We start from the raw sequence: 19,598 nt of genomic DNA, 5'->3' as shown, positions 1-19,598 counted from the left end.
CTATGTCGTCACCGCAATGCCTTCTGGGTGTTGTAGTCCTACGTGTGGACGGGCGGCCTGGTCGCGGAGCTTCCTTGTGATTGGATGTTGTGGGACCCACCTAAGACAGCGGCTTCTCATTCGTCAGTCTGTGGCAGTTTGAATTTGGTGGCGGCGGTCGCACGTCCGGATAGCCACGGAGCCGCTCCCTCCTCTCAGCTGCAGCAGCGAGGTTTTTTTCAGCCCATATCGCGACCCGCAGGTACGTGCCTCGCGACTCCTTTATGCTCGGGCCTCCAACGACAGGGCCTCCTACCAGCCCTACCTGTGGGGCGCCCTCCCGCCTTCTCCCGCTCCTCCGCGGCCCCCGTACTTTCCCTCCCGGATCTCGGCCGCTGACCCCCTGTGTCTGCGTCCCCAGCTCCCCGCAGCCTCCACCCGAGCGCCATGGCTCCGGCTAGGAAGGGCGGCAGTCGGGTCGCCAAGACCAACTCGTTACGGAGCCGGAAGCTCGCCTCCTTTCTTAGGGACTTCGACCGTGAAGGTAAGGGGCGGTGCCCGGGTCGTTGCCGCTACCCCGGGGCGATCGCGGGGGCCCGGCGGGCTTGGGGTGCGGGCAGCACGGGTTCCGGGCCGCGTTCGTGACCCGTGTTCTGTCGGCTCTGCCCTCTCGCAGTGCAAATCCGATCCAAGCAGATTCAGTCAGACAGGCAGAACCTCCTCAAGGAGATGGATAACCTGTACAACATCGAGATCCTGAGGCTCCCCAAGGTGCTGCGCGAGATGAACTGGCTCGACTACTTTGGTAAGAGCTGCTGGTTTCCCCCGGCCTCGGCCCGGTGCGCCTCTGTGGTCACCTGAGTGACGTCTTCCCCGATCGCTTTCGGAAATTGCAGTCCTACCGCTCCCCCCGCCCTCTTATCTCCCTTCCCTGCTTTATTTTCCTGCGTAGTACTTAACATCGTCAACCCCCGCAGGTAGGCGGACGTCCTTTCTAGGAGACCGGATAGTAAATATTTTAGGCTTTCTGGGCCAGAGGGTTCTCTATGGCAGCTACTCAACGCAAGCTGTTAACAGTTACGAAACAGCTGTAATGAATGGGCATGTGTGTGTTCCAGTAAAATGTACTTATGGACACACCAAAATGTGAATTTTGCATGACTTTCACGTGTCACAGAGCACTCTCTTTCCTAAAATATTTTATCCCGTCATCTAAAAATGAATAAATGAGTAACTCGGTTTGTTACCAGAGCTCGGAGGGGACGACAACCCCAAGCAGTGCGTTCCTTATCTTGTGGAAACTGTCAGTTTAAAAACTGAGCAAATCGGGGCGCCTGGGTGGCTCAGTCGGTTGAGCGTCCGACTTCGGCTCAGGTCACGATCTCGCGGTCCGTGTGTTCGAGCCCCACGTTGGGCTCTGGGCTGATGGCTCAGAGCCTGGAGCCTGTTTCAGATTCTGTGTCTCTCTCTCTCTCTCTCTCTCTCTCTCTCTCTCTCTCTCTGACCCTCCCCCGTTCATGCTCTGTCTCTTTCTGTCTCAAAAATAAGTAAACGTTTGGGGCGCCTGGGTGGCGCAGTCGGTTAAGCGTCCGACTTCAGCCAGGTCACGATCTCACGGTCCGTGAGTTCGAGCCCCGCGTCAGGCTCTGGGCTGATGGCTCGGAGCCTGGAGCCTGTTTCCGATTCTGTGTCTCCCTCTCTCTCTGCCCCTCCCCCATTCATGCTCTGTCTCTCTCTGTCCCAAAAATAAATAAAAAACGTTGAAAAAAAAAAAAAATTTAAAAATAAAAAAAAAAATAAAAAAAAATAAGTAAACGTTTAAAAAAAAAAATTAAAAAAAAAAAAAAAACTGAGCAAATCAAATTGGGAAGTCCACGCACTAGAGTTTTTTCTGCCCAGAGAAAAATCGCAGCCTGTTCACTCCCTTGCTAAATGTCCAAGGAAATGCAAGAGGCTGTCCTTTCTGCTGGGACACCCTTACTTTTCCTATTATCCTTATTATCACCCATTGTGTAGCCTCCTTCCTGACTAGAAATGCATGTTCTGTTCAAATAGTAGATATTTAATGATCCTTTGGCTTGCCCTTTGTTTGCACATGTCTACAAATATTCACGGAGCATGTCTCTGTCACGATGCTAGGTGTTGAAAATGCTTTGGGAAATAAAACAGACTTTGTCCCTACCCTCAGGAGCTTACAAGTTAGCAGAGGAGGATCATTTTTTAAAATGCACATGTGATTGTATAATTAAAATTATAAGTATCACAAAAGAGAGTAGTGGTCAGTAGGCACATTTAGAGAGGGCTTCCTGTGCCAGACAGGCATTGGACTGAGTGTATTACGTATGTTAACTAATTTTATCTTCATAACAAATGTGTTACTTGTTAATATTGCCTCTGTTTTATAGGTGACAAAGTGCAGAGATGTTCGTTACTTTGCTCAAGGGCTCATAAACTAGTTAGTAGCAGAGTGTAGTTAAACCCAGGCATTCTGGTTCAAAGCCTGAATCCTTTTCTTTTTTTTCTGTTAAAAAAAATTGGGGGGGGGGGGGGGCACCTGGGTGGCTCAGTCAGTTAAGCGTCCGACTTCGGCTCAGGTCATGATCTCGTGGTTGTGAGTTCGAGCCCTGCGTCGGGCTCTGTGCTGACAGCCAAGAGCCTGGAGCCTTCTTCAGATTCTGTGTCTCCCTCTCTCTCTGCCCCTCCCCCTGCTCACGCTCTGTCTCTCAGAAATAAATGTAAAAAAAAAAAATTTTTTTTTTAATTTTTTTTAATGTTTATTCAGTTTTTTGAGAGAGAGCGCGAGCATGAGCAGGGGAGGGACAGAGAGAGGGAAATACAGAATCTGAAGCAGGCTCCAGGCTCTGAGCTGTCAGCACAGCGCATGATGCAGGGTTAAAACTCACGAACCGCGAGATCATGACCTGAGCCGAAGTCCGGACGCTTAACCGACTGAGCCACACAGGGGCCCCAGGAACCTCCAAAGCTTGAATTCTTAACAGTTCTATAGGACACTATGAAAGTTTCTAGAAGGAGGATTACCTCTACTTTATTCTACATCTAAATCTTGCACAGACCTCTTCCTTCAACATACGTTGGCTACATACTTACTCTATGTCATATTTTTTGCCAGAAACTGTCCTCAAGGAATTCAGTTTAAAGCAGGGTGGACCCTTAAATAGCTCTGAGTAGTTGTTGGGTATGATGAGAATGAGCAACGAGCTCAGCACTTTGCAGCAATCTGTTGTGACAGAAAAATAAACAGAGTTTTGGATTTGAACTGCGTTTTGAAAGATGAATTAGAAATGTGTCAGGCACAGCGGAGTATTTCTGGTAGAAGAAATAGTACCAAGGCAGTGAGTCATAAGAGGCAGAGGCACATTTGGAAAATAAGAACTTTGGGGTGGTGGAACGTGGAATATGTTACGAGGGGGCCAGTCTAACGTGGAGAAAAATTAAAACTGGTCTGTGAATGTCCTTGATGTTGAACCAAGGGCTTTTAATCTGGTCCAGTTTTAGACAGATAACTGGTTATATCAGGGAAGATGGTTTATCATTAAAATCCGATAGTAACTAAATAAAATGTTCTTTTTAAAGCCCTTGGAGGAAACAAACAGGCCCTGGAAGAGGCAGCAACAGTAAGTGTTGTCCTATTTTGGAACTGTGGTTAGTTTTTAAGTTTAATCCAGTCATAAAATCCAACCAGTGAGTGCTTACTGTGGAAGAGGTTTCATAGGGGATCTGTTTTGTTTAGGCCAACTGAAAAATTATGGTTATCCAATGTTGAGTCCATAAGGCCCAAATAGTTTCAGGTGCTACAAAAGGAGGCAGTTCTATTTTTGGCAGCCCTGCCCTGACCTCCGCAGGCAAAGTAGAAGCCTCAACTTCAAGTTTCTTTAAGCCCCTGGGCCATTACCTAATGACCTGGCCTGCTAAGTGTCAAGGAGACTCCTGCTCAGTATGACTCGTGTCATACTATAGAAGCTATGCTCTTATTTGGGACTTTCAGGTTTCCTCACTCCCTCTCACCTCCTTCATCCCAGCATCACTATCAGGACTGAAGAGAGTAAGATGGGGAAGCAAAATAATTTAGATCTTAAATCTGCACTGTTTAGTACAATAGCCACCAGCCACAGGTAGCTATTTTAATCAATTAAAATTAATAAAATTAAGACTTCAGTCCCTCAGACACACTAGTCACATTTCAGATGTTCAGTAGCCACACATGACTAGTGGCTCCGTATTGGTAGCTCAGAAATAGAGCATTTCTATCCTTGCAGAAAGTTCTGTTGTACAGTGTTGGGAACTAGTCCATAAATGGGCTTCACAGAGACCCTGAGCACTCTAACATCATACATAAACAATGTGTGTATATACATGCATTGGTAGTATATCTGGGGAGAATATGTATTACAACCTTTATCAGATTTACAAAGTGAACCCAAAAATCTACATCCTTCTGTGCACTGATCAGAATCCCTTGGATTAGAAAGGACCTGACTATAAAGGGTATATAGTAGCATTGAATAGCAGATCTCCACTGGCCTCAGAAGTTGAAGGTATTTCAGAGCCAGTTATTCAGTCAGAAAAAAGCTAGAGAGTCCGGGGGTGAATATAATAGGAGAGGAATGGAGATAACTGAAAAAAATCAAGAGCTAGTAAAACGTTCTCAGTCCTGGTTTTTTCTTTGTGCTATGTTCCCCCCGATCTGCACACCCAAATCTAATGTATCAAAAGACTTAACCTCTGAGGTGAATTATACTCATTAGCTAATGCATCACCCTCTTTTTAATTAATCAGACATACAGAACTACAAATCAGAGAGCTTCTAATGTTACATGAAATAGCCAGTGTCATCATACCAAGTCAAAAGCAATTGTAGCCTTAGCTAATATGATTTGAAACTCAGGGAAGAAATGATACTTTGGTACCAAAGTTCATAATTATTAGGTATGTGGGGGGGGTCTCCTGAGACTATTTCCAGGAAGACCCACAGGGCTCGGCATATAGTCATTCTCATGGCCATGATTTATTATAGTGCGAAGATACAAAGGGAAATCAACAAAGGGAAAAGGTACATGGGCCAGAGTCTGGAAGAAACCAGGCGCAAGCCCTCAAGAGTCCTCTCCCAGTGGAGTCACATGAGACACCTTAATTTAACACATGTATAATATCTACCAGAAAAGCATATTAGAGACTCCATGCCCAGAGTTTTTATTGGGGGCTGGTCACATAGCCATCTTCTGCCTAGCACGTACCAAAATTCCAGACTTCCAGAAGGAAAGCAGCTATGCAACGTAAGTCATGGTGTTTGTACAAAGCTTAGGCCCAGAGGAGCCATTCTTACCAGGGATGGTGGGAACCCTGAAATCCAAGTTCTCATGCAAGCCACCAGCCAGCCACGCAAACAGGCCTTCCTATGGGCATCAGTCTTGGGCCTGTTAACTCTTCTGCATGGTAGGTGATCAGTGGCCTGCCACCACTGATACCTTCATAACATGCCAGTTGTTTCTAGGGATGGCAGATATTTGGCCACCACTTTCTATTCCATTAGCCATTTCAGACATCACTAATCTCTTACAGTGCTGTTTCTTACTAAGATTGGACAGTCTCAGAATCCTTCTTTGAGCACTCCACAGATTTGCCACCCATCTAGAGATGAAGCCAGCGTCATTCCTAGTCTGTAACAACTCTTCTGATATTTACACGTACCCTACAAGGAAAGGTATAGGATCATGCCTGCTCGTGGCTGTTTTCATCCTTATAGGTAGTTACCACTGGGAACACTTAATTAGAATGACGGTGACTTTTTGAAGGGCTCAGGAGTACAACAGAAAACCTTATCAACCCTCTAGATGTTAAAAAATCAAGAGAGAGAGAAGTCTAATACAGCACCGAGTTAGAGAACGTGAATCATCAGGATCTTGTATTGTTTGCCAGTGGGACGTAATCAAGTGTGACCTCTTTGAAACATGATTTGGCATAATATCAAGGCTGAACATTTGTGTACCCACAACCCTCCAGTGCCCTATCCCTGAGGGTACAGCCAAGAGAAAATTTGAACATGTGCATCAGACACACGTAGAAGAGAGTTCAGAGTAGCAGTGCTGGTAATAGCAAAAGACTGTTGACGAGATTGGACAAATTCATTCTGGTAGAGTCACACAGTGGGCTATTACATGGCCGTGAAAACTAACTACAACTACAAACAGTGGTCAAAAATGAGACCAAGTAAAATATTATTTCAGCACATGTACACTTGTAAAAACTTACACGTGCTTTCTTTTAAGTAAATGAAAGGATAGTGGTTACCTCTGGGGAATGACAGGAAACTGGTCACCTCTGAGGGGAGACAAGGATGTAGAACAGGGCAGAATACAGAGCTGGAAGCAAGGTACCAGCAATGTGTTAGGTCTTAGGTGGTACAGTGCATTTATGGGAATTCACCATATCTGTTATAACTAGTATGTAACAATCTTTGTATGTATCGAATAATATGTTTTTTTAATTGTTTCGAGTCTTAAAATACTCCTCGTAGTTGATGGAATATGCCTGGTGTTTTCTGGCTGTGTTTGTCACAGGCTGACCTGGATATCACAGAAATAAACAAACTAACAGCAGAAGCTATTCAGACACCCTTGAAATCTGCCAAAAGTGAGTACTTTTCAAAACCCCTTGTTGAACTGAGAGAGTGGAGGCTCGGGTGGTTGGCTGGTTGCTCAGAGAGGCCTCGGGGGTAAAGCCTCTTCCCTCTAATGCCCAGTCTTCCGTCTTGTAAATCCGATAACGTGATTTTGGCCGCCGCATTGAGTTGATTGTATGCAGGACTGATAGGAGCAGACTCCCAGTGATGTGGGAGTGACAGTGAGAGTGGAAGGAGCGGAAAAGCTGCGTGGGGACCTTGGCCGCCTTTTGGCTCCCCCAGTTAAACAGGTTGGCGGGACTGAGAGGCCTTACGGGACAAGGTAAGGCCAGCCAAGGAGCTCCCGTGTGACCAGAAAGGTTAAGAGAATTGCAGAAGGACCGGTGTCCCATTGCGTCATCCCACATTCCTGGATTCAGGGACCTGCTTCGTGAAATCATCTCACATACACCTGGAGAGAGGCCGTCCTGGAGGGACAGCAGGTTGTGGTTAGTGAGCATGGACTCAGGACACATTGGGCTCTGTCATGGATTTTAAGTCACTGTCATTAAGCTTTCATAGCTCAGCGCATCCAAATCTTGTGAGGATAGGCCTGACCCATAGCCTGGATTTGGGGCTGCCCGCCAGCGCGCTTTCCCTGCTGGGTAGGGCCAGAAACACCGTCCGGTTCTTAGTCCATCTTGCTTTCCATCTCGGCCTTGTAGGGTGTGGGGGGCAGGAGATTTTCACACGCCGGTGTCACATTCCAGTGCTGCCTTGGTGAGATTGTGACATAATTGGACTGGGGTATTCCTAGAGTTCCTCACCTGCACATTTACAATCTGTTAGGTCACTCTGGGTTATCTCTACACTTAGGTAATACTAGTTTCTCTTCTGAGTTCCACCAGTTTTGCTTATGTGGTTGGGGAGGGGAGGGCTCTTTTGATTTCACCCCTGGGAGCCAAACACACCAGGACCAATGTCATCCAACAGTAAAGATTTTTTTTTGTGCTCCCTTGACCATTGGACTTTGACTACATTGTGCTGCTTCCAAAAAAAAAAAAAAAAAAAAAAAAAAAAAGATAAATATATTGTTTAATGTGTCAGAAAATAAAAAGCTGTCTAGTCTCATCCCCTGCCCCTCATGATTAGATGTGTGAATTTTCTCTGTGGAATCCCTGCTCAAGATTGTCTGGCTCGTGGTTGTACATATTTAGCAGTGACACTACTATCACCAAGCAGCTGCAATGCTCAGAAAGTTTTTTCTAATCTATGTAAATAATATTTTATTGTAATAAACAATACTTCTGACATGTGTCCAGTACTGTCCAAAAGGCTTTTACATTGATTCATTCCACAGACACTTAGTAAACACAGGCACAATTCTAGAGTTTGGGGGTACAGGGAGTAACAAAGACCCTCCTCTTGTGAAGCACATTCCAGGTCTCATAATACCCCTAGGAAGGGACTATTCCCTTTTGTAGATGAGGAAACTGAGGCTCCACACTAAAAGCCCCATGACTTGGTTAGTGCTAAGACCAGGCCTCAAGCTCAAGTCTGGCTGACCCCGGCATCTGTGCTCTTACCAGAATGCTGGGCATCATGTGGGCTTTTTTAACCAGTCTGGTTAGTTTCCTCTGTCTAAACCTTCTTTTTAAAAAAAGTCCTCTTGTATATTCAAAGTCTTTTTCTTAATTACAACCTCAGATTGCATAAGTTTCATTTCCTATAAGAAACATGAATACATGATAGGATGCTTGGATGGCTCAGTCGGTTAAGTGTCTGACTTGAGCTCAGGTCATGATCTCACGGTTGGTGGGTTCGAGTTCTGCATTGGGCTCTGTGCTGACAGCTCAGAGCCTGCAGCCTTTCTCGGACTCTGTGTCTCCCTCTCTCTGCCTCTCTTTCTCAAAAATAAACATAAAAAAAAAAAAAAACACACATGAAAACATTAAAGTTTATTCCTATGAGAAATATCACTTTGTTAAAACTTTCTTATAGCACGAAAGATAATAAAAGTGGATGAAATGATAGTAGAAGAGGAAGAAGAAGAAAATAAAAATAAGAATCTTCAAACTGCAAGAGTAAGTAGGCACTCAGGTTTGAGGCTGGGAGAGGACAGGAGACAAATACATAATATCCTGTTGCCCCACCCCTACCTGCCAGAGTTCAGTTTAGTAGAGAAGATCCCACTTAAATGGCTAAAAACAAAAGCAATCATAGATGTGTGTGTAAGGTACATAGAACATAGAAGAGGAAGCTATCAAAGCTATTACCTCCCTGGTTAGGATACACCAGGCCTTTAAAGGTGAGGGAGATTTCACTAGCTGGAAAAGAAAGGGAAGGGAAGTCCACAAGGAGATAGGAAAGTTCCATTTAAGGAACAGGAAGCAGTTAGGGATGGCAAGGATGTAAGCTGTGAGGGTGATCTGCATAGAGTAGGGCCAGACGACGAATGGCCTTGTGTACCAGGCTTGGAAGTTTCCATTCCACCAGGTTGGTCATTTCAGATTGGTATTTCAGAACAATATGCAGGGTAAATGGGAGAGGGGAAAAACTGGAGACAAGGAACCCAGTTAGGAGGCCATTGTAATTCTTAAACGGAGACACCGAGCCTATAAAAAGAGGACAGTTTTGACATAATGTTTTAAAAGGGAGAGTGAGCTTGGTGGAGGAAGGGAGGAAGCAGGGATGATCAAATGGTTTCTAGCTCAGGCAGCCATCATGGGTGGAAGGTGGGACATGGGAGGAAGAGCGGTGAAGGGGAGCAGCCACTGTCCCAGTTTTTGTTCCACACTTATCCGAGATTTCAGCCTGGAGCTCAGGGAGCAGTAGGAGGTTGTGAGACCCACTGTCTCCCATTGTGGGTGTCAGTGAGGTTGTGCAGGGAAGGCGTGGAGAGGGGGCTGAGGATGGGCACTTGGAGGGATGCTAGAAAGAGGACCTCATGAGGCAGCCTGCACAGGGACAGCCAGAGAAATGGGGAAGGTGGGGTGGAGGACAGGGATGGAGAGAATTGTCAGAAGGTAAGGAGTGATCCTTGTCAGGTGTCCCTGAGGACTCGGGAGGGGTGAGGACTGCCGAGGGTTCCTTAGATTGGGCACCTGGGACCGCCTGAGTGACCTTCACAGCAGCACTTAATGGGAGAGTGATGGGGAGGTGAGGGGATGGAAGAGGGGGCAAGCCAGGCCAAGTCAGTTCAAAAGAGATTTCCCTTTAATCTTGGTCAAAACCCTCTGCTTTGAAGACTCAGGCCTTAGTTGGTCAGTTTTGTTCTGTATTACCTAAGGCAACTTGATTCTGGGAGCAGACCTCATATTCGGTGTTAGTTTCCTTTTCCAGGGCTGGTTCCCCCTCCCCTACTTTTCTTACCCCTCCCTTACCTTTCCCCCTTTTGGGGCTTTTTATAATCACAGTTTCATTTGATTGTGAATCCAGGTCAAAAGGTGTCCTCCGTCCAAGAAGAGAACCCAGTCCGTACAAGGAAAAGGCAAAAGCAAAAGGTAATGGGTTTTCCAAACTTCATTGTGTGTTTTGGTTTTACTGGGGAGACCCACTCAGTGTGGCAGAAATCGGGGGTGAAAGGGCTCTCGTGGCCTGTGCTCCAGTGGAACTTGAGTCTCCAAGCTGGAGGGGCTTCTAGAAATGAACTGACCCAGCACATTTCTCCAGTTCCGCCCATGTTCTCTGTCCTCCCCCACTTTTTTGGTTCGTTTGTTTTCATGCCTCCAGCCGCCGAGCTCCAGGCAAGAGGCCTACCGGGGGCTGAGAGGGTGCCTCCTTCCTCTTGTCCCGTTAGCCTGAGAAGTCGGATTCTGGAGGCTGGCCGCTCGGCTTCAGAGCGCTGGCTCCGCCCTAGTTGGCTGTGTGATCTCGGCCAAGTTGTGCGACTCAGTGTTCTGGAGTCTGCATCCGTACGCAAGGATAACAGCCGTGTTTCCCGGGTTGTTGGGGAGCTTCACGAACTAGCATGTGTGAGGTGCTCGGGACAGTACCCGACATGATCGGGGCCTTCTGCGTGTGACCTGCCACGCTGCTGCTGTCACTGCGCGCCTCATGGCCACTTCTTACCTGCAGGTCCAGCCACTGTAACACTGTCACCCCAGCTGGGGGCCGGTTGGAGTTGTCTATGGTGAAACCAACTCCAGGCTTGACACCCAAGTTTGACTCGAGGTGAGTGATGGGAGCGGTGCCTGCGTCTGGGTGGGAACCCAGCAGTTAACATCAGTCAGCAAAGAAGGGTGTGTGAGAAAACACTCGACTCCTTGGCCTGGCAAAGCGCTCTTGGAGGAGGGCAGCCGTCTCGGCTTCCAAGTGTTTGCCCCTCCCCTGGGTGCAGGTTAGCTGATTTCAGCGACAGAATGACTCTTTGACGAGAGGGAGGAGGACATTCTGCCTCTGATGACTAGGAAGCCTCTGGTGATTCTTGGTCTTTTCTGATTCTGACCAGGAAACGTAGTTTTTAAAACTGGGTAGGTACTCTCCTATACCCTTGGTAAGAGTGACAGTGGACACCACGTCACATCGGGAGACCAACGTAACCCAGGCTCTAAGCCAGTGTCTTCCAGCAGGCTGGTCAACTGGACAGGAAGTGCCATCTCACCATTAAAGTGGATGTGCGTGTGCCGATGTGACAGCTTCGTGATCACGGGCGTCTCCAAGCACGTTGCAGAACAGCGTGTCCTAGACGATCCCATTTGTTTTTATATACATAGAACGTTTCTGGAAGACATAAGGAATTGAGAGTAGGGATCTCTGGGGTGAGGAGAGGGAGGAAGCCTTCTACTTTTAATTCCCACTCTTGAACTGGTTTTCACATGAGCGTATAGCAGAGGACATGTAGAGAAAAACAGGTAGCAGAATTTTAACTGTCTCGAGAAGGTTAGGTTGGGAATTAATATGATGTAGTCTCTGGATCCTCCTTTTTTGACCCCAGAAAACTCTTCTTGATGGAAGCACTTAGCCACTCTTGGAAATGCACTAACCATAGTTTATTTCTGGCTTTGTGGCTGGATGGATGACTGGCATCCATACAGAGCTTTGGACCTGAGATTTCCGTGGGTAAGAACTGACTTTGGCTAGATGTATGTTTGATAATTACAGCCTCCCTTCTCCAGCTGTGTTTAGTCATTACTGTTTAAAAAGACATTTTTTCCCCTAAATTTAGAACTCACCTTCTTAGAAATGTGGGATTTGAAAACTACAGCTTGAGGCCAGATGGGGGCTGCAAGGGTTCACAGCGCCTCATGTCATTCAATCTGCCAAGCCATCTTGACGGGGATCTTCCCACTTTGTAGGGTCTTCAAGACCCCGGGCCTGCGCACTCCAGCAGCCAGAGAGCGGATCTACAATATCTCCATGAATGGCAGCCCTCTTGCCGACAGCAAAGAGATTTTCCTCACAGTGCCGGTGGGCGGTGGAGAGGTGAGTGTCTCCGAGGGATGCCAGGCCACCACGCTGCTTGCTCAGCCCTTCTGTCCTGGGCCCATCACCCACTTCTCACCCCCACAGTCCGTGGGGTGGCATGGATGCCGATCTCCACATCTCTGCAGGACTCAGAACCCAGTTTTCTCGCCCAGGTTAGAGGCCCAGGCTGGGATCCTTGCCCGGCTCCATGTTCCTATTTGTTCCTCAGCTAACATCTGCCCAGCTGCCTTGTGGCAGGCCCAAGGTGTAGACGACACGATCCCCGCTCTCGAGAAGCTGTTCAGTAGTCAAGATAGGTTCACCGTCAAGAACAGGATTATGTGATGTGTGCAACACGGGAGGTTATTAAAGGGAACGCAGAGGAAGGCACCGTTGGGGTATGTGCTTAGTCTAGAAAGGGGACCAGGAGCTGTGTCTTCCACTCTGTAGAACTCTGAGGGGTTCTGAAGCAGGCTGATACCCGTTTCTCTGGGTTGAGTAGAGGAAGTTGCTGACCTCGGCTCCTCGGAGGGAAGGAAGGTGTATCTCAGATGTGTCTGCAGGGCATTTCTAAGCTAAAGTACATGCCCTTTATTCCCTGGGTGGTCCAGCCAAGGTCCAGTGATAAGCACTGATGTCACTGACTCCTCAAGGCACTCCTTGCCACTCCCCCCACCCCCCACCAAGTGTGGAGTATCACGGGCACCCCTGGGGCACACTAAGACACTGGGTGGAGGGCCCTGCCCTAGGGGACATGGAGGTTGAACCCATTTTGCCCTCCACACAGAGCATGCGATTATTGGCCAGTGACTTGCAGAGGATGGACATCGCACAGCTGGACCCAGAGGCCTTGGGAAACATTAAGAAACTCTCCGTGAGTCTCGTAACCCTCCGCGCGCAAGATGCTGCCAACGGCGTTCTTAGTTTAGCCGTACTTGGGACTGTCTTTTGGGGGCTGGGCTTCATCTTTAGCACGGTGTTGTCCTCTTTCCCCCAGGGGATTTTAACCGTAATCCTACTTCCTTAGCTGCAATTCTGTCCCTAAATTGAGGTTGACCTTCAGTCCACCCCAGAGTGCCTGCCACAAAAGTTCCACAACAGAATCAAAATTCTGCGTCATTCAGGCAGTTGGTGTCAGTGTGTGAGGGCAGATTGACTGCCGGAATGGAAACCTCCTAGAGGGAGGGAAGGGCTTGTTCCAAGGGGTCCCACGGAGTCCAAGAAAACGCCGAACAGCCAGGCCTCCGGAACAGTGGGACCCTCCTTGACAGGAGTTTATGGAGGTGCACCTGTTCCTGGAGCGTCTCTGTCTTTGAGGCCCACGCACCCATTTCTCTGACATTTCCTCATTCCTCCCTTGGCAGATCATCTTCTCCACAGGGCTCTCGGTTCCGGGCTGTGTCCTCCTTCAGTACTGGCTTGCGTGTGGCTTCAGGCAGCCGCAACTCTGACTTCACTAATGCCTGGCACTGACTGTCCGGCTTCTGGCCTCCGCTTACGTTCTCGGAAGGGCGTTGAATTGGCTCAGCCTTGGTCAGATGGGCCTCCGTGGTCCAGTCAGCATGGTCTCCGGTGGTGGATGGGAGCACTTGGTGCGAACACGGCTGCCCTAGGCGCCCCCCTACTGGGGGGGGTCTGTGAAGGGTACCTCCAGGGAGGGGGGCAAGGGCGGAGCTGCTTTCCCAGCCCGGTCCTGTGGAACGAGGTCCCCGTGCTGGGATCCCACACGTACGCAGCTACCCGAACCTAGTGACATCCGTCCCCTAGCTGTGCCTGCAGCACTACTGTCTCATCTGAGGTCTTGCTTTACTGCTTCGTTCAGATGAGGAATGGAGGTCCAGGACAGGTAATTCATTAGTTCGTGATAGGAGTAGAGAACGAAGGGCTGAGATTCACTCAGACCTGCTGACCCCAAGTCAGGTGCCACCCGAGGAGACTCTGAAGTGGCCAACAGGCAAGCATGGCTGGTGCCGTGTTCGCTCAACGACCCGCCTCCTTTCCTTTGTAGAGCCGCCTGGCCCAGATCTGCAACAGCATACGGACTCACAAATGAGGCTGCTGTCTCAAGAAGCCAAACTTGACAAGATGGACCTTCAACAGGCACTTCTGGGACCCTGAAGAAACTTCTTCCCTTCAGGCTTATTGTTTGTTGGAGCGTGAAGTTCCAGAGCAGGGAGTGGTGTTCCTCTGGGAGAATTTGGGAAGCGGGGGAGACGCGCTGCTCCCCCATCGGTTAGATAAAGCTTTGCTCTTCACACCTCCCAACCCAACTGCCTCCCGCATCCGTGCAGTCGAAACTTCCTGTCATTCTCCTGGCAGAATTCTCCTTCCTGCTCTGAGCTGCCACCTTCTGCCTCCTGTAACCCAGCATCCTCTCTGCCCCGCCCCTATCCCAGTGGAGGTGGCGTGAGAGCAGCTCATGTTCCCAGGAAGACCGCCTGCTCCCCCTCGTCGGAGAACCCTCTGCTCGAGGCTGGGAATTTTAAGCTCAGGGAAGCGTGAGCTCTGGGCCATGGGAGGACAGATCCGGAAAGCTGGGAGGAACTGTACAGATGGGAACAGGACGGCAGGACGGGATGTATCCTGGCAGTAACCACAGCAGAGCACATCTCACCCCGGCCCCCATCCCTGCTTCCTCCTGTGGTGGATACTAAATGGGCCTTCAGGATCTTCTACCCGCTGTGCCCAGTAGGCTTTTCCAAGCCGACTTGTGGAACAGTGTTTTGTATTTATCCCTTCACCGAAGACCAAAAATTGGTTTGGAGGCAGCTTCCATGTCTGGCTTCTCTACCTCTCTAGTTGGTAGGAATTTGGCTAAGACAATTCTAGGGCTTAGCTTAGTCTAGGGTTTTTATGGGACCGGCTGCAGAGGAACCGTCTCCAAGCTCTCTCTAGTCCAGTTGTCCCTGCCAGGTTCACAGACTTTGAAGGGACTGCTTCCTCTTACGGGGTTCATTGGGGGGCAGGTGTAACTTGCCTGATGGCCTCACTCCCCATGTTTAGCCTGTCCTCCGGGCATTGACTAGTTAATCAGAGTCAGCACCAAGATCCCTGTGCTCCAGCCAGCACCTCCGCCCCAAAGAATCATGAGATGAGGTCCAAAACTAGGGTTGCTGAGAGTTCCCTCCCCGGGCTCAAGGGCACTGGGATCTCACGTGTGGCTCTGTGTTCTACCTGGTGTTACTTTGCTGCGTGGCCCTCCTAGCGATCCAGTCCTGTTGCAGCTGTATTCCTTTTAAGTTGTTTTATTCTCCCTTTCCCGAGACTGTGCATATTGTGTTCCTGAGCAATGGCATCCCTAAGCTGTTCTAATTCGAGCTACTGAAAGGTACCTGTTTTCAATAAATAGTGGGTTTGTTTTTAATCAGTATTCAGCCTGCCTGTCATCTCCAAGCTGTGCTGTCTGGACTAGAGACTGTTTGGGAGCTGAAGCTATCAAGTGGGGGTCCTCGAACAGCTGCTTTCCTCAGAAGCTGCGGAAACCCATCCTTAAGGCACAATCTGACGTCTGAAGAAGGGGCCCTGACCTCAGCATCCAGGGCATAGCTGACCCACCCCAAGCAGGTTTCCCCCAACACCTTTGTTCCATGAGCAAGAAATTGACATCCGGGAGGACAGAATCCAGGGTATCTGTAGTTTGCCAGTAGTGTCAGAGCTCGTTGGCCAGGAACAAAGCAGGGGCGTGGGTAATGAATGCAACGATCGTGCTTCTCGCTTCCCAGAATCCGAAGGCTCTGGCAGATCTGCCTTCCTAAAATTCTTTCTACACTGAAAATGACCAACACGGAATTAGTGGCAGAAGAGAAAAACGGGTCATTAGCCCCACTCACCTAGCACTGACAGTGATTGATGGGGGAAGGATCCTGTGGTCAGTGACAGCATTTGGAATAAAGGCTACTCGTTTCAAGTAGTTCAGTCACCAAACCTGAGGCTTCTGCCTTTCCCTTCATCTGCTGTGGTGTCAAGAAGAGCCTGACATCAAGGAGATACTTAGGACCTGACGTGCCCTACCCAGAGCCACCCTCCCCGTTTTATTCCGCTTGCACCACTGCCTAAAAGAACCCAGCTGTAGGAAATGTGTAGTATGCAGCAGGTGCCTAATAGATGCCCGTCCTGTGCGGTGAAGATGGAGCAGTCGTTCACTCCATAGAAGGGCGGACTTGGAGGGTCATGAGTTCCCCCATCCCAGGATTTAAAGCATGGGCTGATGTATCACAGGGCTGGGATGTTGCCAAGGAAATTTAAATTGAAAAAAAAAAAAAAAAAATTTAAATCCTACTGCCAGTCCGCAAACCAGGGTTCACAGACACAATTTCACTGGATTTTGTTTTTTCAAGTTAGTCACTAACAATTTTAAAAATGGTGAGATTTCACAAAAATGATTGCTAGCCTCCAAAAAATAAGATCTGGCAACACGGCCAGCTGGAGCTGAGAGCAGCTTTCCTTAGAGAATCCTCTCCATTCAAAGCAACCCCGGCCGGATTACTGCCCTTTGTTACAGACCTCGCCCCGGTAGTTGACTCAGTACCCGCCGCTGTGGGTATCAAGCAGATGCAAGCGGAGCTGCTCTGGGTCCTCCCCTTCACCAGGGCACTGAGGCAGCTGCCAAGAGCCCTAGAGATCCAGTAGGCACTAGGTTCATTCTTTGCCCTGCAGGTCTCCTGAGCTTTCCAGAAGCCCTATTTTGGGGCTTCCTATTAAAAGAATTCCAAACTTACCACCTCCTATGAAGAGCTAGTTCTTGGGGTATGAATGGGTAGGACATCACCTAAGCAGCTGTTATTCATGGTATCAGACACACTTTTTAGCTCAAAGGAACTAATGAGTTTGCCTGCAATGGAGAACAAAGGTACGTCTTAGCACCTACACGTGTACGAGCTCTGCTGAGTGTTTTCCTTTCTAATTTTACACATTGACAGTTGTTGACCCACACCTCCAGTTCAGGATGACACATGTGCTGAAGGTTTTAACGGTAGATCATTCATGAGGCTTCAGAAATGGGAGGTGCCGGGAGAGACTTCATTAGAACTGGGGCCCACATCGGGCTCTCCACTTAATGGGAGCCTGGAATCCAATTTGGCAAAAAGGTGCCTCCTCCCTTTACAAGATGAGGCATTCCCCCGGCCTTCTCTCTCCCCCACGTGCATTGCCTCACCTACTGAACAAGTCCCTTAGCCCCTCGCCTGCTCCCTGAGAGCTGTCACCTGCACTGCCTGCCTCTACACTTTGCCATCATCTAGCATTTTCTGACAGATGATGCACACGCTGGAGGACGTAACCTATCCTTGGCACCGGGGTGCCAGGAAGACCCCAGCTCCCCATCTGCAAATTTTCAGTGCCCACAATCACACGCCGTGTGCCACGATATGCTGAGAGCCATCGGGGTGGAAACAGGACACACCGAGGATACACCCCTTCAAAGGGTCACATGTCAACCGTGCTCACCATGCCCCGGCTGACTGTCGAGGACGAGTGTGGCGGGGAAAGGAGTGGATGGAGCCAGATGCAGTCTGTCTGGGAAGGGGTGTGATGTAAGGTGTCTGCAACGGGGAAACAAATTTTGGGTTTCTGGTTTTTCTCAACTTCCACGAGCAGTCTCAGTCAAAACATATTCCTTGGAGCGAGGCTCGAGATACCCATCATCTGCCCACAAGATGCAGGTCAGCATCGAGGTCATCCGTGAACTGAAAGTTTCTGGCTCTTCTCTGCTGCCCAAGACCCCAGGGGGCCCAGCTACTAAAATGGGCCCGGGAGGCACCCTGAGGAGACTAGCAAGGTTTTGCCTAGATACTGGCAGATGCTGGAGGGCTAGATGGTAAGGGTACCAAGAGATTTGAAGAGAGGGCGTCATATACTAAGGAGTTGTACTTGCGTCCTGAGCGGTGGGAAAGGGGCAATGGGATCCGCTAACCCAGTTGTGGTTAACACGGTTAATACGAGGTTAATACGGACGGTGAACATGCTACACGGTTTCCCCTGGGCCCTCCTGCACCTCCCTGGGGACTAGGTCAGGTGGAAGGTCCCTAGACTCCCACAACACCTAGGATTTATCCCTAATGCTGTGTCTTTCGTGCTTTTTACTTAACCGACCCCCAAACCGCCACCACCACCACCACCCCCCCCGCCATTAGGCAGCGAGGTCTTCACATCCTCGTGTCTGCGACAGGGTAGGTGCTGGGTTCGCTGAATGACCAAACAGCTTGTGAAACCACAGCAGCAGCCTTGCTGCCCAGAGATGCTCCTTACTGCCCATATACTGTACATCTACCCGTTGCCTTACACCTTCCTAAGAATGACATTTTGCGGGCACTTGCTGTGCGCCAGGCGCTGTGCTCAGTGTTGGTGGGGGTCCTCCACTCCTTGTCTCCACGCCTCTTACTGAGGCGGACCGCCAGCAGAGCAGCACTCCCGCCGTCCCCAACCTACCCACAAACTCCTCCCCCTCGGGGAGAAGTGACTTACCCAGTGGGATAACCGGCTTGAATCGGTGCCACCTGGCTTGTCCCGCAGGTCTGCGTGCTCACGAGCCGGGGGCACGCTGGTCTGCTCCCCGTCCTGCAGGAAGTTGGGTCGGGCAAAGGTGCCCGTGCAGAGGAGGCTCGTGGCTGCCTGGCTCAGCCCGGGACTAGGAGGGTCTAATTCAGGGAAAGGCCCTTGGCCCCGATACACCACCACTCATTTATCGAAGACGTACATTTTACACATTTTAACATCTCTGAAGTTGGGATGCATCTTCCAAGCAGATGGCATGATACAGTTGAATTGGCTGTGATGTTGCTTAGTGGTACATCTCACACTCAATGGCATCTTTGATTCGAAGGAACATGGTGAGCAACAGTCTCCAGTCAGCCTTATCAAGAAGCTGGTATCTTGCTGTCCGTCTGTCCCAGTGACTAGTGCTCAACTGGTTTTGAGCACAGGAAGGGAGGAAAGGGGTGTCACGTATTGCCATCCCCGCCACCCCAGCCCCGGCCCTGAGCACTTCCCGTGGCCTGACGAAGCAAATAAAGAAGACACCTTCTCCATGCTGTGACCATGGACATCCTGGCCCAGGGAGTGCAGAAGCACTAGCAAACCGGAAAGGGCAGGGGCTCACGTGTGTGTATGTGTGTGCGCGCGCGTGCACGCATGCGCTCAAGTGGCACTCCAGCACTCAGCCTGCATCCCCACTCCGCCCTAATCACTCTCTTATCCCACTCTCCTCCCTTTGCAGCACACCGCAAGAGATTCCCAAACCCCACTCCTCAATCCTCAAGTAAGGGTTGAATTATGTCCCCTCAAAATTCACATGTGGAAGTCCTAACCCCTGGTACCTGAGAAAGTGACTATTCGGAGACAGGGCCTTTCCAGAGGTCATCAACTTAAAATGGGGTCATTACGGTGGGCCAGCCCAGTACTTCTGAAAGGGGGGAAATCTGGACGTGGAAGGTGATGTGATGACACAGGGAGAAGCCGGCCGTCTGCCAGTCAAGCAGAGAGGCCTGGAACAGATCCTTCCCTAAGTCCTCGGGAAGAGCCAACCAAGCCTGCCGACACCTTGACCTCCGACTTCTAGACGCCAGAACTGTAGGCGAGGAGCTCTGTCCTGCAAGCC

General features: G+C 49.6%; 1 protein-coding gene across 1 annotated transcript; it reads left to right on the top strand.

Moving 5' to 3' along the window:
- The first annotated feature begins 44 nt into the window (after nt 1-44).
- CDCA8 (cell division cycle associated 8) lies at nt 45-15,368 on the top strand. The gene is made up of 11 exons (XM_060625245.2): nt 45-241; nt 401-523; nt 656-784; nt 3,574-3,614; nt 6,558-6,630; nt 8,600-8,682; nt 10,037-10,101; nt 10,676-10,771; nt 11,896-12,022; nt 12,792-12,878; nt 14,013-15,368. The coding sequence occupies exons 1-11, from the start codon at nt 85-87 to the stop codon at nt 14,055-14,057; spliced, it is 1,026 nt and encodes a 341-aa protein (XP_060481228.2). The 5' UTR covers nt 45-84; the 3' UTR covers nt 14,058-15,368.
- Nucleotides 15,369-19,598: the final 4,230 nt, after the last annotated feature.

The sequence above is a fragment of the Panthera onca genome, chromosome C1, assembly GCF_046562875.1.
Source record: "Panthera onca isolate mPanOnc1 chromosome C1, mPanOnc1 haplotype 2, whole genome shotgun sequence".
NCBI lineage: Eukaryota > Metazoa > Chordata > Mammalia > Carnivora > Felidae > Panthera > Panthera onca.
This window is presented reverse-complemented; position numbering and strand designations above follow the sequence as displayed.